Source organism: Charadrius vociferus, unplaced genomic scaffold (genome assembly GCF_000708025.1).
Source record: "Charadrius vociferus isolate BGI_N301 unplaced genomic scaffold, ASM70802v2 scaffold404, whole genome shotgun sequence".
In the NCBI taxonomy this organism is placed as follows: domain Eukaryota; kingdom Metazoa; phylum Chordata; class Aves; order Charadriiformes; family Charadriidae; genus Charadrius; species Charadrius vociferus.
Genome location: NW_009648443.1, coordinates 1,480,722 through 1,493,551, shown reverse-complemented (window position 1 = coordinate 1,493,551; position 12,830 = coordinate 1,480,722). Strand labels below are relative to the sequence as shown.

Here is a 12,830-nt window from a genome sequence, read left to right as displayed (position 1 = left end):
TTCTGAGCTGTCTGTTGTAGATGATGCACTGAGTAGGGGAATCTACCCGACATCTTCGGCAATAGAGACTGGCACAAAGAATTCAGTAACCTTTTTTTCTAAGGCTGTTTTAATGCTGTTCATATTTAGGTCCCACTGATTGGATTTCTAGCTTCCTCTTGTTATGTACATAAAGATCTTTTACTGTCTGCTCAGGCATCCTTTGCAAGGTGCTCTTCAAATTCTTTTTTAGCTTTTCTAACTCACTCTTTAAATTTGGCATGTCATAGGCTTTTTCCAATTTGAACAAACTTTTCATTTTTTACATGCTCACTGTTTTTGTCTGATGGCCTCCTTTTCTGAAGAGGCACATATGGACTACCTTTTTCCTTTTTTAAGTGTGGCTCAGTGTTTACCTGGACAAGCATACTTTTTTTTTTTTAACCGCTTCTGCATTGGTCACTTGAAGAGTATGCATGCTTGAAGACTGCTTTTGTACAGCTTCTTTTAGGGTTACAACAAACGGACTAGATAGGTGTCTCTTCATTCATTGTTTGTATGTTAAATGACTTTGCATGGAAAGCTGGTCTTCTGCCTGTACATCTCATTGTGATATTCCTGTAACGTTGGTACCTTGCAACACCATGTATTATTAATTATCCTTCTACTGTGTCCGTGAGCTGTCCGTTACATCTGGGTTGTCATTTGATACCAAGAATTCTAGTTTCCCTAATTTCTTTTAAGATTTCTTGGCTTGATTTAGAAGCCTTTAGATTTTGCTCAATACAGCACATACTAGTTGAATGGAAATACAGGTGGTCTGATTCGTCATCCCCGTTTTTCGCAGTATAGGTGTTCCTTTCCCTTCTGTCCTTTTCAGACCCATGCTGAACATTAACTACATCCTCCTCATGGACTGTGTCAATTCAGACTCAGTTCAGACTAAGCGGCCCTCTGCATCCGTTGGCCTTTCCGTAGTTCATAGTTTAAGTTCTCCTCTATCTCGTAAATTCTAATTTCCAGCTATGGGTTCTGTTTCAATTTAGGTGTAACTTACTCTTCTGTATGGTTTTCCCTTGACCCTGAAGGTTTCCCTGTTGTGTCCCTATTTACATTACCCTCGCTATCTACAGCATCATCTTATCTGTATGTGGGTTTCTCCTCTGTCTGCCTGTGTCTTGGCCATTGCCTGAGAAGCTGACCGTATTCTGGAGAATGCTATCAGAGAGGTCCTGGACCTCAGTCCTTTGAATAGGACGCCGGATTCAACCTCCAGAAATCCTTCCTACAGCAGTCTTACATCAGTGTGTGTCCATGCGCAGTTCATCCAAATTTCATAAATATTCTCACTTAAAATAGTAGAATGCTTCAGGAAGTTACTAATTGGCAGAAGAGCAGCTGGCTATAGGTACCCACAGTAAAGAGATGTGTGACCCAGACGAGTGTGCTCTTATTGCATTGTTAAGAAAGGATTAGATAACTACATGAGGTAACTTATAAGGAAAACAGTAATTCCGTGCTTTCTGAGTAAAATGATTAGTACTCCAAGACAAATTTTTTCTACTTTAAAAAGAAAGAAGAAATCAGTTTTTAAATGAAGCAACGTTACTCGTCTGATGTTATCACTTAATAGATTATTTTTTCCTCCAAAGGTCGTATTTTCTGTTATGTAGAAAGTATCCATGTTCATTTGCGCTGTTGATGTAGTTACTGATACATGAGATACCACTAAAGGTAGTTGATAGTGAAGTGTTGTCAAAATAAATGTGTGCAAAACAAATCCACTGTTTTCTCTATCTAGTCTGGAGTATGAGCTATATCTTTATTGTCGGACAGCACTGTTTTTTATGAACTTAGTATTTTCTTTTGGTAACAGAAATCGCTAGGCAAGCAGCACAAATAAAGCTACTGAGAAAACTCCAGAAGCAGGAACAAGCTCGAGCTGCCAAAGAAGCGAAAAAACAGCAAGGTAAGTATTACTCGTGAAAGTTTGTGCAAGCTAGCAGATTATTTTGAAAAATATTAATGAAAAGTTACCTGTCTTTTGTCATGTTCTGCTGATAGTAATTTTTCATTTGCTTTTGTTTGTTAGCTATTATGGCAGCTGAAGAAAAGCGAAAGCAAAAGGAGCAGATGAAGATAATGAAACAGCAGGTAAACTTTATGGGATTGCTAAATAAGCTCTTAAAATTATGTTTTGAATTACTGAATTAAGGGTATTTTAATTATTTAGTAAATTATTAAGTATACTGATTACAAAGGTAATGTTTTAAATCTAGTTTTAAAGAGCACACTGAGTATATTTTTGAAATTCTAAACTCTATAGTTGTTCATGCTGTCAGGACATCCCAATTTCGTCTTTCATTGATTTAAGCCACGCAACATAGATAGTTGCTTGCCAACATCAGTAAGAAGTTAAAAAAGTGCTACCATGTTCCAGTGATGCGGTCTTCCCTTATTTGGTTCTGTGAAAATCACCAGTGTTACATCTGCTTATGTAAATACTGGAATAGTGGGATTAGCTTCTTCCGTGATTCTGGCTGGCTGTCAGTGGTTCTCGGTTGTGTGCGAAGGGTTGTATCTCAGTATGCCTGTGAATTGAGACGTGCTTCTAAACATACAAGGATTGTTGAATAATGTCAAAGACAATTATTCTAATATAAGGGAGTCCATAGAAACTTTGCCAAATGAAGCTACTTACAGAAGCAGGCTTTTACATTTTTTAACAACTGATTTTAACAAATTGGTGAAAGGTTATGTATGTTGGGAATCTAAATATTTTTAAAAGGGAATGATTGGCGTCCAAAAATATATTTGCATGGTTGGTTTTTTATATTTGTTCTGTTCTGTATTAAACTTACTGCAGAGTTCAGAAATTAATCTGATAGCAGTCAAAGGACAAGCTTTCAGTGAAAAGACATTTTTTGTATTCAGTACCATTATAGCTTTAGGTTTTTACCCTCTTACAGTGGCAGAGAATAAGTATATAGAACCTTCTAAAAGTAGGAAAAGTTGACTTCAAGAGACCAATTCAACCTGTACTGCTGTTGAATTAGTATGTGTATGCCTAGTACAGATAGTACATTTAATTATTTTTCAAAACGAATGTCCAAATATTGTTTAACTATTTTACATTCAATATTCATATGCTTACTATAGTAGTATTTACAGAGGCTTAAATTAAAGGGATATATGGAGATGGAAAGGATGAACATTTACTATTAAAACCAGTATCTTTTATTTGTGATAGAAACTTGCTGAAATTTCCATGAAATTCTATAAATATAATTTGCACTTGATGTTATGTTACTTTGTAATATAATGTGTATTTTTAGCTCTAAATAAATTTTTGAAATTGGGCGTGGGAAGAAAGGGTTTCAGGTTTGACTTCCACTGCATTCACTGCATCAGCTTCTTGGGAGGTTTCATTGACTCTTAAAATGCCCGTGCCTTTCGTAGAGGACAAAGCTGAAGTCTCTTGCAGGGAAAATGTTTCTTCTGCAGTGCAGTGTCTTCAAAGCAGTCTCAAGACTGTTACCTATCTGTATTGTAATTCAATTGTGTTTTTTCTAAAGATGTTTTAGTTAAAATTTTTTGAGCTCTGGTTAGACCTTTTCAACTGGCTATGTTAGGCTCTGGGTAGTTTTATTTTGCCGCCAAGTTGCCTTTAGATCTCTATAGAAGCTTCACATCTAACATTCAGATTCAGAAATCAGAAAAGCAAAACATGTCTGTATTTGATTTTTGTTTGTGTTTTTTAATCTCAGAGAATGATTAATTAACATGAAATAATAGAATCACAGAATGGTTTAGGTTGGAAGAGACCTTCAAGATCATCAAGTCCAACCATCAGCCTAACACTGCCAAGTCCACCACTAACCCATGTCCCTCAGCACCGCGTCTGCCCGGCTGTTAAACCCCTCCAGGGATGGCGACTCCACCACTGCCCTGGGCAGCCTCTTCCAGTGCTTGACAACCCTTTTCATGAAGAAATTTTTCCTAATATCCATCCTAAACCTCCCCTGGCACAACTTGAGGCCATTTCCTCTTGTCCTATCGCCTGTTCCTTGGGAGAAGAGACTGACACCCGCTCACTACCCCCTCCTTTCAGGGAGCTGTACAGAGTGAGGAGGTCTCCCCTGAACCTTCTTTTCTCCAGGCTGAACACCCCCAGGTCCCTCAGCCGCTCCTCATCGGACGTGTGCTCCAGACCCCTCACCAGCTCCGTTGCCCTTCTCTGGACGTGCTCCAGCACCTCAATGGCTTTGTATGATCTGATCATCCCACCACTTAGAAATAGTACTAGAAAACCAGATCTCTCATTAGTTTGTCTGTAAGTGACATCCTGAGGTGTTAAAAAAGCCAGTGAAAATGTAAGCACCTTTAACATCTTTGAAATCCGGATATTAAAACATAACATCCTTTTTTTTTTGTTTTAAAAGTAGTTAACCAAAATTGGTGTTGCTGCAGACTAGCTTAAATATCCCAGGAATAGATAACAATTAATCCTTGTTGGTAACTGTTTGGATTTTCCCCTGAAGAAAGTGCACAGTGTAGTAGACGGGGGGATAGAAGTTGTCACTCCACCATCTGTGAGTTAAACTAGGAAAGGCGGAGGGAGCTGGGAGTGTCCAGCCTGGAGAGGAGGCGGCTCTGGGGGATCTCACCAGTGTGTGCGAGTACCTGCAGGGAGGGTGCCGAGAGGACGGGGACGGGCTCTTGTCAGGGGTGCCCAGGGACAGGACGAGAAGAAACGGGCACACACAGAAACACGGGGGGTTCCCTCTGCACATCAGGAAACACTTTGTCACCGTGAGGATGACTGAGCACTGACACGGGTCGCCCGGGGGGGTTGTGGAGTCTCCCACCTTAGGGATTTTTAACAGCTGTCTGGACATAGTCCTGGAGAACTGGCCATAGGTGACCCTGCTCGAGCAGCGGGTGTGACAAGGTGACCTCCAGAGGTCCCTTCCAACCTCACCCATTCTGAACTTTCGTAGGTAGTGACAGCTTCAAAGTTTCCACTTCTGAAAGGAACCAATACTTGTTAAAGAGAGGCAAATAATATAGACTTTTTTTTCCCCAAGTTATTTCTTTGGACTTGTATCCATTCACATCACCCTATGATTATAAAATGGTCCTTACATTCTTAGGTGTGCAGGGAGCAAGAATTGCTTAATTGGCAAGTGCATCAAATCCAGGCCTTGTTTATCATTGCCATGTTCCTTCTTGAAGTATAAACTGATAAAATTTTCATTATTCCAGTGTGGAGAATACTGCTTCTCTTCTCTGAGAGATTTCTTTACCCTGATCTCTACTGAAAAGTTTGCTGTGTATTATAACTAGCCTTTGTGGAATGGAGGGGGTATAGTACCTACTCTCAACTTTTGTACAGTTTTGTTTGTAAAGTATAATGGGGGATAATAGAGACTTAAGGTCCATGCTGTGAGCTTTGCGTGTTGAAAATAGAAGTTCAACATTGTATAAAGGCGGCCCCAAATAAATTTGCTGGATACGGTAGTCTTATGGTGCACTTCTCAACGGTTTAAAGAGCTGGTAAGATTGGTCTGAAGGTTGTATGACCTCATGAGGTGTCTTGTATTTAAGCTCTATTCTTCAGGAACCTTTGTATGTCTTTCTCTTCTGTGATTGCTTGTTTTCTGTTAAATGTTTTAGATTGTCTTTTTTTAGGGGCTTAGTTTTAGTTTTAGTTGTTTATCGATAAAGTATATACATAACTATGTGTTCCCTAGAAAGTAAAAATTTTGTAGTAGTCCATGTTCTAGAGTCTCAGACCAGCTCACAAGAAAACAACGTCTTCCACACGGATGGGCTTTACCCTCACTGTTGGGAAAACATCTGCTGTTCCAGAGAAGGGCACTGGGCTCCATTTCAGGCTCCTGATTTAGGCCTCTCAGCTTGCGGGGCTCTTCCCTGGTCTAAGTTTTGCTGGTAAAACTTTGCAGCAAGTCCAGCTGAATGTGTTGCAACACTTCAGAATGGTCCCTTCCTAGTCACTGTGGCTCAAGCAGCTTTTTTGTGACAATAAAACCTCAATGTGCTAAGAAATTTTTATTGAGCTTGGGTTATTACAGTTTAACAGACAAAACCCATGCAGTGCAGGAAATGTGAACTAATCCCAAAGTTTTCAATGATTACATTTCTAAATCAATGTAATAAGACTTTATTCAGATTTTAGGAATTAATTCCTGAAGAAGAATAAATTAGAATATGGTCACACGGCATCCATCTGTGGAGTGCTTAGCTTGGTGGTTTTCTTCCTACCATGATGAAACGTGCTGAAATGTGTTGTACTGCCTGTGGCTGCTGTTGTGGCTACTTTTTTTGTTGTTTTACTCTTCAGCATGTGTGAAACTGTCCCCTGCACTACATGTTAAGGCATCCAAACTCACCATCAATTACCTGAATGCTCTAAAAATGCGGAAAAACTGACGTGTACGGAACTGTGAATATCTTACCCGGGTTGCATGTGGGTGACTTTTTTCTGGCTGACAGTGTGTGCTTTGGCTTTCTCGGACTCTCCACGTTGCCCGTCGTCCCATAACAAACCGAAAGGCTGCCAGAGCCAAGGCAGAGCATAGTGCTTTGAGACAACCCTCTATTTCTTATTCGGGGAGATCACATCAAAACATTGTGTTTCTCATGTCACAGCTCCCAATTCCTTTCATTTCTAACTAGCTCCACTATTGCTAATTAGAATTTTAATGCTGCTAGCTCACTTACATTATCATTAATCTGGTCCCCTTCAAGCTGTTAAAAAAAAACCAAACAACAACAACAAAAAAACCCCCAACACTATGACAACATGAGCACCTATGCATAACGAAGTGTTGGTTTCTTCAGGGGTATACCAGACATCATCTAATGCTAGTAAAAATTCTAAACTTGCATTGTTATATGGGAACAATTCACTTCAGTGGGTGTGAGACTTGATAACAAGAAGTATATATGTATAAACTTCGTAATTTTTTAGATGTAAAAGTAAATTTACTTTCTCAATATTGTTTTTTTTAAAAGAAATAACTTTATTCCCCTTGTAGGAAAAAATTAAGCGAATCCAGCAAATCAGAATGGAGAAGGAACTTCGAGCTCAGCAAATTTTAGAGGTAAAAATAATGGCTCAAATGTAATTTTTGTGTTGCCATTTTAAAGAAAGTTGCAATTTTATAATCACACGTGCACTGAGGAATGTAACTAAATATAACAGCTCTAACAACCTGGACTTCTAAAGGCCAGTTCAAAAACATGTCTTAAATTAGTTTTCTTGAAAATACCTATCTGCAACACAAATCCTGCAAATGTTCACTTGAGTTCCTGACTTTCTACACAAATAGTCTTGTATTTGCTAAAGTTACCAGCATAACTATTCCTTTGTTAGAAAATAAGTTTGCAATAATAGGATGTTAAAGCAGTATCATGCTCTGCTCTGTATGAAGTGCAGTGGATTTAAAATACTAAGTCTATATGTCTGCTAGAATATACTGGTACAACACGCTAGTTTCCTAGTGTACTAGCAAAGATAAATTGCTAGTTTTCAAGTTTCCGTTCATGAAAAAATTAATGGTAATCTCTTTGCCATTTATATGTTATTGTTTCTGTGTATACTCACTTGCTTAGTTATAATAGCCAGGTTAAGCAGTTTTGAGTGGGACTTGAAATTCTGGTTTAACTTTTAAAAAATAAATAATTGTGAATTGATTGAGTATGAAAGCTGCGTTGGGGAAGAAGTCTGTTCAATGTACCTGCTATGTGATGATGTTTTGAACTTTTAAAGGCACGTAACTTTATTTCTAGTCAGATGATTTTCAAGTTGTGATGGTGCTGTTGTGTGACCTGTTTTGCATGCACAGGCAAAAAAGAAAAAGAAGGAAGAAGCAGCAAATGCCAAATTATTGGAGGCCGAAAAACGAATAAAGGTTAGTTTAGAGGAGCTCCAAAACCAAGAACTGCATTGTGGTGTATAGTATATGCTGATGTATAAAAGCTGTAAATTTGGAAGGATATTAATTGATAATGAAACTGTAAATAGAGATGGCATATAAATAACATTTATCTATGTTTATATAAATACCTGAAGCATACACAGAGAGAAGTTTGTGTATGTGACATGCACAAACACGCAGGCATAAATACCTTCATACATACACACATGAATATATAGAGAGACAGTAATTTTTTGTGTGCCATTACAATGAGTTTTCCTTGCATGACGCTTGGTTTGCGTAACTTACAGTGCTTGTGCAGTAACATTATTCTCAATATTCTTTTAAGCACACTGTATGCTTCTCAACAAGTGTAGTCTTTTCTAGGCTGTATGTATAGAAGACTACCGCACTCTTCTACAAACGGGAAAATACAGTTTATATATATGCATTTCTGTTACTGCTTTGGCGTTCTGGGTGTATTTTAACATGGAACACAACTCAATAAACGTGCTGTCATGTATACTATGTCTACTTCTCTGTGGTCAGTTTATGGGGGGTGGGAAATAAGAATTTAACACAGATGTGCTGGGTTTTAGTGTGGGAAAAATGTGCAACTTGTAAGTAATTTTTGATAGATATTTTAAGGTTGGTTTTGTTCTTTTGTTTAAGGAAAAAGAGATGCGAAGGCAGCAAGCTGTTCTTCTGAAACATCAGGTTGGTATCCATTCAGTTGAGCAAACAGACAGAATGCCAATTGTGAACTACTACTTAAGCTATATGGGGTGGGGGGAACCTTCAAAATGTGTCCTTTTTGAATTTCTGGGTTTGATTCCTGCACAAATTTTCTTTTACCTTATGATTTGTTGCTTTGCTTTGGTATTGGGGTCTTTTGGGGGATTATAAAGTGGTTTTATGACTTTGTGATTTCTGTTTCATAATGTTGTGCCAACTCTTTCTACCAGGAGTTGGAGAGGCATAGACTAGATATGGTATGGGTATGTTTATTTTTGTACATCTAACACCGCATTGTGATTTGGTTGTGATATGGTTGTCATAGCAATGCATAAAATGTAGCACTGGCTGCTGTCACATTACATACTGCTGCATGGCTTTACAGCACAGTGCATTGCATACATCTGCTTGTCTTGTCTGTTCAGGAAAAAAAAAAAGATGTCTTGAACATGCCTATAAATTGAACACGGCAATAAATAAACAAACGAGGTTTTAAACCAGAAATCTTTGTTACTGATGTCCCAATAGGAATTGGACTACAGTATAAAATCAGGGATTAATTATTGCAAAATTAATAGGTAGTCACTTGGATAATTTTTGCAAGCCTTGTCCCGTTCACTGGGAATGAATCCAGACATTTCAAATACAATTTGAATTGACATTTTTTAGAAATCAGGATGATTTCTTTCCTAAGTTTTTAAGGTACTGAGGAAATTAGGTTTCAGTTGGTGGTAAAGACATAATGTTATAAGTATACAATGAAACATCAGAATATAATTGTAGCCTCACTGAATTATGTGATGAAATTCCCGTAGCCTTTACTGGGCCAAGATTTACTCTGCAGCTTTCAAGGCAAAAAATCTATACTTAATGCTTTAGAATACAGCTCTTTAATGCCTTTGAAGTTACTGACATAATGTATTGAGGGACAGGCATCAGTAAATGCAAGTGTCATCGCATATGTATATGCGCCACCACTAGCTTCATTAAAACTGATCTAGAACTGAGAAAATTACTCATATTAATTTGTTGCTCGGTTACAAAAATGTTAATATTTGCAATGTTTGAAAATGACCAGTTTAAAATTTCTGCTGAATTGGCTATTGAAGAAGTAGATTGCAAGTTCCGTAATAGCAGATGTAAGGTAACTGACCTGTTCCAGCCAACCATTATGCTTTTTGTTCTGCCAGCTTATGAAGGAGCATCACAACTGACCATAAGTAAATCTGTATGCTTCTTTTTTACACTGTCTCCATGTTCATTGCTTTACCTTTTTGCTTTTGATTGTTCTTGTATTTGCTTTCTAAACCTGAACTAAAACATGCACAGACTTGGCCATTCTTGTCCTATATTTAGTATTTACCGTGACTTGTCTATTAATGCTAAATTTGTTACTCAGCTTTTTTACTGATTTGAAAATGTGGAGTAGTTTTGTTCTAATCTTATGTGCTTCAATAGGAACGAGAAAGGAGAAGACAACATATGATGCTTATGAAAGCCATGGAAGCACGTAAAAAAGCAGAAGTGAGTATTAATCTCTGAAAGTGTGATGTTTTCATGGTTTCATTCTGCAGCAGTCTGTAGAAGAGCAGTCTCTGTGATGTACCTGTACGTATAGTGTTATTTGTGTGCCTGTCAGGGGCAGGGCAAGAAGCAATAGGCACAAATGGAAATACAGGAAATTCTGTTTAAACCTAAGAAAAACCTTTTTACTCTGAGGGTGGTGGTGGACCACTGGCACCAATTGCCCAGGTAGGTTGTGGAGTTGCAACCTGCCGTAGCTGATACGGGGGGGGTGCGGCAGCAGGGACAGCACACGCACAGGGACGGGGACTGGATGATCTCAGGAGGGTCCCTTCCATCCTCAGTGATGCTGCGCAAGAAGTGCGTAATTGCATAGTCACTTCAGAGTCCTTTGTGTTTCCCAGAAAGGAAGTTTTATTTTCTCTTCTTGACGTTGTTCAAGTGTGTAAGAAGAGTTGGATGTTAGGAAAAGGTTCTTCAGTGAGGGGGTGGTCAATCACTAGCAGGGGCTCAGGGCACCAAGCCTGGCAGAGTTTACAGAGCGTCTGGACAATGCTTAGTCATACAGCTTAGTGTTAGGAGGTCCTGCGAGGAGCAGAGAGATAGACTCGATGGTCCTTATGGGTCAAGATACTCTGTGATTATGTGATCGATCTTTGTTAAAAAGTTAGATTACGTTGTTTCTGATCTTCCTACTAGTACCCCACGATACAAACTAGAAAGGAAAATAATGACAGTTTTGTTGATAATATTTTTCATAAATGAAAATCAGGAATCTTTCTGATCTGCATCATTCTGGTAAGTAGCGACAGTTACAGTTGTGCAAATAAAGCTACTGAGAGCTGAATATTCTGAAGATGTGTTTTCCACAGTGGCCGTACATAAGGGATAGATCTGATTTTAAAAAAACAGTATGTTCCATTTTAAAAACAGTTACCCTTTCCATGTTCTCCACATCCTTCTTGAGGTGGAGGGCTCAAAACTGGACACTCTTCCAGCTATGGTCTCATCAGCACTGAGAGGAAGGTGATACCCTGAGCGCCTGATGCACTGTTGGAAATCAGGATGCCAGGCTGAATGGTTGTATACTCTGATCCAGTGTTGTCATTATATCCTTACTCTAATAGAAATAGAAATAGAAATGCAAATGTTTATTGTAGTCAGTAAAAGTAATCTCTAAACGCATTTATGAAACTTAGCATGGTTAAGGTTTGCATTTTAAATCATAACTGCAAATTAATATGTTGCCACTTTAATACCCATGTGTACTTCTCTTGTTTTCTTCTGAGGTAGAATGTTTCTAGTTGTCAAAAACAAGTTGTAGGAAACGCCAGTTGGCTTTGAGACCGTAACATATGTTAAGATAAAAGGCAATGAATCGTTTAAGAAAACAAGTCAGGGAGTATTTTCCATTTTAAAATAAAGTCCCTAATTTTGTGTGCTGCTTTAGTGTATTGGGATTTTCCATATGAGATGTAGGCTGGTAAGTGGAGAAAAACATAAATCAGCAGTGTGTTCCTTACGCAGTCATCACCGCTGCGAGTGTTTCTGGTGTCAGCACAGGGGTTCCCTGCGCAGCCGTGAAACAGCAGTGGGGCAGATGGGTAGTTCTGTATGTCACGGCTTTTTTTATGCCAGTGTAAGATTGCTGGGCCAAACGTGTTTTTTGTGTCCAGCTCCGAACTCTGTCTTGCCTTAAATCCACTAAGGACTGTAGTAGTCGAGGTCATTATCAGCTGCTCTGTGCGGTCACAGCGTTCAGCCACAGTTACCGCAAGTGGTTGGTAATACTCCGTACAGAAAGAATAAAAAGTCCCGGGGCCGGACAGAACTGTACAGCAAAGTTCCATACGTGGTTTCTGACTCTGTTTTGCATTCAGTACCGGTTGCGCACAGGTTTGTAATGAGTTGTGTGTGCAGGCCAGCGTGTCAACAGCAGAACCGCCACCATCGGGGACAGGAAGGGCTCTTGGAGCTCCAAATCGGGTCGGTCTGGACAGGTTAGGGAGAGACCCTTGTACAGTATTCCCTGTGACATCACTGTAGGGGGTGTCTGTCAGAAGAGGAAAAGAATAGATGCTGGGCTTCTCACTTCGTCATCCCTGTTTTCTTGTTGTACAGAATAAGATATTAATGATTGTTTAATTTTCCGATAGCATGCTGAGTGCATGGCAATTCAAGGCCAGAAGCCATGTGTGTTGAAAAGATTGGTTGTGTTTTTTAAGTTATTCATAGCCAGTTTATGTATTATGGGAATTTTTAAACCGTGTGCTGTCCAGAGAGGTCTTCCCGAGCACTGCTTGCTTGAGCAGTCTGCGTCAATGGTACTGGTGTGTAAGCGGAGCCTTCAAAATCAGACGCTTTGCGCGTGTGGCAGTTCTTCACTGTACTTTTACTCAGTCATCTCCTGAAATGGTACTCCAAAGAACCTTTCGGTGTAAACATACTCAACGCCCATTTCCATGTGGACAGGAGAGAAAAAAGTGAATCTTCGATTTGCTCACGGATTTGATGATTTTGTTCTATTTCTGTAGTTTCCTCCTTCCCTTTACTTGAATGCAGGTTCCTTAATTGCTGTGGTAATTATTAAGATTACGTAAGTAGTGCTTTTCAAATTCTTAGATTGTTCCATTGTAAGTATAATACGTG

General features: G+C 39.0%; 1 protein-coding gene across 1 annotated transcript in view; it reads left to right on the top strand.

Annotated features, from left to right (window-relative positions):
- The window catches only part of BAZ2B (bromodomain adjacent to zinc finger domain, 2B), an 84,584-nt gene that overhangs the window by 44,383 nt on the left and 27,371 nt on the right, over nucleotides 1-12,830 (top strand). The window contains exons 11-17 of the mRNA XM_009885467.1: nucleotides 1,856-1,948; nucleotides 2,072-2,133; nucleotides 7,041-7,106; nucleotides 7,851-7,916; nucleotides 8,595-8,639; nucleotides 10,116-10,181; nucleotides 11,552-11,581. Of these exons, the coding sequence (XP_009883769.1) occupies nucleotides 1,856-1,948; nucleotides 2,072-2,133; nucleotides 7,041-7,106; nucleotides 7,851-7,916; nucleotides 8,595-8,639; nucleotides 10,116-10,181; nucleotides 11,552-11,581 (428 nt within the window). The remainder of the gene's footprint in view (nucleotides 1-1,855; nucleotides 1,949-2,071; nucleotides 2,134-7,040; nucleotides 7,107-7,850; nucleotides 7,917-8,594; nucleotides 8,640-10,115; nucleotides 10,182-11,551; nucleotides 11,582-12,830) is intronic.